Below are 4,107 nucleotides of genomic sequence, written 5' to 3'. Positions count from 1 at the left end.
TTTTTTTTTTTTTTTTTAAAAAAAGGAAAAGCCTGACTGATGACAACAGGGTGAACAAACCTGAAGTCTCCAGGGAAATATTAACTATCTTAGCTGGGGGCTCTTATCTAAAGCAACAGGTAGTTTTCAACTACAAAGAGTTTCTCATCTATGTGCTGTTGACTATGAAATATTGCTAATAAAACATCATGTGTTGTCTCCTGAGCTACAATATATAGATAGTCCATATATTAACTGTGTTTTTACTTAACAAGACAAGATTTCTATCTAGGCCCTTGTAACCAGCAATGTTGCTGCCCTGGCCCAGGACTGAAGTTATCAAGCTGGCCTGGGACTGAAGTTACCAAACTTCCTGCAATCCCACCTTCGAAAGACCCTTCCCAGTAATCAAGATTTAAGAAGAAAATACAACAGACAAATGGACTTCCTCATCCTGAGAACTGTGATTGATTTTACCTGATCTGACAAGACAAACAGCATGTTTTATAATTATTGTTTCCATGCTTTGTATACCCTGTTCCTTAGAGTAAAAATTTTACTACCCCTCACCCCCCTTACTTCCTAAACATCCCTCAATAAATACGTGTGTTTAATATCCGCTAGCGCTGCAGCCTGGAGCTGACTCTGACTGCGGCCAGCTGAGAACATGCTAAGAGACAATGAGGTCTCAGTCTAATTTTTGTTTCTGATCATCCATGTCACCTTCCTATGTACGAGTCTCAAACCCACCCCCACCAAGGCTGGACCCCGGCACAATGGTTATTCAAAATGTTTTAACTTAAACTGGCTGTCACATGATTCAAAGTATTAGTTTAGTTAACAATTAAAAAATGTTATATTTACCTCCTCCATATGATTGACTTGCTGCTGAAACCACTTTAATAAAAAAAGAATGAAACCAAAAAGAAATAGTTAATGACAATTACATGTCTATAGTAAAATAAATGTGCACATAAATGTGTGTCTGGGCTGTGAGTCTTCATCTATCAAATATCAATCACACTATCAATCCTGACCCAAACATCATCTAAAATTCAGAGTGCTACAAATGCAACATACGTACATATACACATACATACATATATACATGAAACATGCATATATGCCTAAATAAACTTTTAAAACATGTACAGGCTATTTTGACTTCCTCAAAACCTAGGACTTTTTCTTCATTTACATGTATTTATGTATTAAGTCTATTTAGTAGACTTACACTGCAGTATATAGAACATACCTTAAAAAGAGATTCCAAAATCTGGAAAATAATGTTTTAGTTAGTATATTTATAATGAAAATTCTTCACAATATATGATATATTTCAAATCCTTTGCAATTTCAATCACAAAATGGCACTAATTGCAAAAATATAACTTTACAAATCTACAGTTCAAAATTATAATATTTTCATATTTATAGTGTTTTAGTCCATCTTATACATACAACTTAGTTCTATAGTTTAAAAAATAATTTTCTGTTATTATATATCTATATTAGGAAGACTCCAGACAATTCACATAAATCATTTTGTATATCTTCTCAATATATATAAGGGATAACAGAAGAGCATTATATTTCTTTTCATAATGCATTAAGTATAATAATAAAAAACATTGCCTTACTAATACTGCCTGCTCAATACAACTTTATTCTTGCTAAAAGGCCTTTATAAACATATACTACTACTTGCTATTTTTAATAGAAAATGTAAAAAACTAGTTTGAAAGATGGTATGAGAAATTAAATAAATACATAAAACCAGTTACAGAGTCTAAAATATAAACATTAACCATTTCTTTAGAAATGAAAGTTTAAAATGAATTTGCTACCAGGGACTAGATGATGGTGCAGTGATGAAATATGACACTCTGTGAGGATGACCCATAATAGAGGGTTCTTGAGTTCAAGTCTGGAGACCTTCCTGAGTTATGCCGGATAGCTGCATCCCCATGATCCAGGGCTAGCTGAGACTAGGTGTGGATCATGGCACAAGGACCCTGTTGGGGGTGCTATCTCTCTGTTGCTTTCTCTTGCTCTTTCTCACTCAAGAAGGAATAAATGAGTAAGCTTAAAAAAGAAAGAAAGAAAGAGAGAGAGAAAGAAAGCAGGCTGCTATTTTTAAAATAGACTCACATCTGCATTAAAGTTTTGAATTATGTTGTTAAGAAAAATATTATTACATGCATTCAGGCAGAAAAAAAGTTCCAACTAAGCAAAAATTAGTGTAGTTTAAAATTTCTCTTCTGCAACACTAAGTCAAGATCAGTGGTTCAAAAAGTGTAGTCCCACCACTAACAGCATCAGTATCACCTAGAAGCACACTGATTAGGAATGCAAATTTATGGTCCTGTCCCAGACTACTAAATAGAAACTCTGGGAGTGGGACCAGCAATTTATGTTTTAACTAGTCCTCCAGGTGATTGTTTTGCATACTAAAGTCTGGGGATCACTGAGCGAAATATTAAGAAAGCATAGATCTTAGGGGGAAAAGGGCTCAGACTCTCCAGAAAATATACCAGAGAAAATTAATGTATATGTGAAGAAAAATATTTCCAGTTCTATTAGGACTTGGAAAATCATTTGAACTAAGGCACATTATCTTGGAAAAACATCATTCTTTCCACTATTAAGAGAGATTATTACAGGTTCTCACGTCCTCCGTTCATGTCTTGGAACCTTTTTAGCAGTGCTACTGAGGTAGGACTTAGAACTCTAGGAAACGATAGGACATGAGGCCCAAAGATGGAGGCATAATAGTCAAGCTTGCACTGGGAATTACTTGCTCACAAGAAATGTCCTGCAGCAGTGACTCAATTATTGATCTATGCAGCATAACCTAACGCAATTGCAGCATGATTGAAAGCAATTATGGCTTTTCCATTTTCCTGCTAAATTGCAGAACCTATTGGGTTGTCAGGATAAGTCATGACATACTTTTCTTCTTTCCCAACAACCTAATAGATGATAGTCTTTAGGGTCTAAAGTTCTCAGACAAAGCCTTGAGCAGTCATTTACCACTAGTTTGCTAAAAAGAACAACCTGAATAACATGTGAGACCCAAGAGAAAAAAAAAAGAACAAGTTCTTCCTAGGTAAGATAAAAACCCCTGATGAGATCTCCATCTCTACCTCTGCCGCCCTTTCTGGGTTCAGTTTCATGACCATAATCCCGCCTAGTCAGGGTCCTCCCCTTCCAAATCCCAGTGCTAGTGCTTATTCTTTTCTGTCCCTTTTAATTTTTTTCTGTTTTAAAAAACAATGTTCTGACCCCTTTGTGCCTTTCTCTTGCTAATTTTTCTCTTCTTCCCTCCCCTAGGGCAGATCCTTGCCGGCAACTCCATCTCTGCCTCTGCTGCCCTTTTCCATTTTTAACTCAATTTTATTTTCTGCAACGTGTTTTCTGCTTTTATCTCCTCTTTTTGTTCTAGTTCTTTCCTTCTTTTTTCTTTGTTTTTCTTGCTATTTCTATTTCCTAGTTTCTTTTTACGCTACTTTCTTATTTTATTGCTCAGCCCTTATCCACTGCCTAGAGAAGGGTAGGTGCATAGTAGCTACACAACTGAACACTGTGAGTTCTAGAGAATTCTTTCCCCTTCACTGTATTGATTATAAAAAGATGAAAATCGCCTTCAAAATCTGATTTCAAAAATTCCTCCTGTGATTATCACACTGGAGGAGGACACAGTAGAAGGGAGAAAATAGCACCAAAATATTTCAGAGAAAATTGAAATACATGAGCTCACAGTTATAGAATCCTTCTCCAACAAATTAGTCAAAAGTGAATACCTTACCAAATGACTGAAAAATTGGAAAAGAGCATAAAAATGAGAGAATCAAGTAATACATCTCCAACAAGGGAACACTGCAACTCATCTCCAAGTAGGGAAAAATAAGAGGACATTACTCAGAAAAAGAATGTAGAATATTTATAGAAACAAAACTTTATGACATGCAAGAGAAAAGAGACTTTGAGCTCCAAGAGATAAGGAAGTCCTTCCACAATATGAAAGAACCAGACACAATAAAAAAGAATCAAGCAGAATAGATAGATATGAAGGATGTAATACAAGAAATCAAGCCCCACCAGCCCAGCCGCGCGCCAGGAACGGCC

General features: G+C 35.7%; 1 protein-coding gene across 6 annotated transcripts in view; it reads right to left on the bottom strand.

Annotated features, from left to right (window-relative positions):
* Positions 1 to 4,107, bottom strand: part of CCDC7 (coiled-coil domain containing 7) — a 329,121-nt gene that overhangs the window by 278,438 nt on the left and 46,576 nt on the right. For all 6 annotated transcript variants that reach the window (XM_027775623.1, XM_006158284.3, XM_027775622.1 and 3 more), the window contains exons 5-6: positions 1,235 to 1,255; positions 844 to 876 (exon numbers count right to left, since the gene is read on the bottom strand). In XM_027775623.1, coding sequence (XP_027631424.1) covers positions 844 to 876; positions 1,235 to 1,255 — 54 coding nt within the window. The remainder of the gene's footprint in view (positions 1 to 843; positions 877 to 1,234; positions 1,256 to 4,107) is intronic.

The sequence above is a fragment of the Tupaia chinensis genome, unplaced genomic scaffold (assembly GCF_000334495.1).
Source record: "Tupaia chinensis unplaced genomic scaffold, TupChi_1.0 Scaffold000578_2, whole genome shotgun sequence".
Classification (NCBI taxonomy): domain Eukaryota; kingdom Metazoa; phylum Chordata; class Mammalia; order Scandentia; family Tupaiidae; genus Tupaia; species Tupaia belangeri.
The sequence above is the reverse complement of the archived record's forward strand: the minus strand, read 5'-3'. Positions and strand labels throughout refer to the sequence as shown.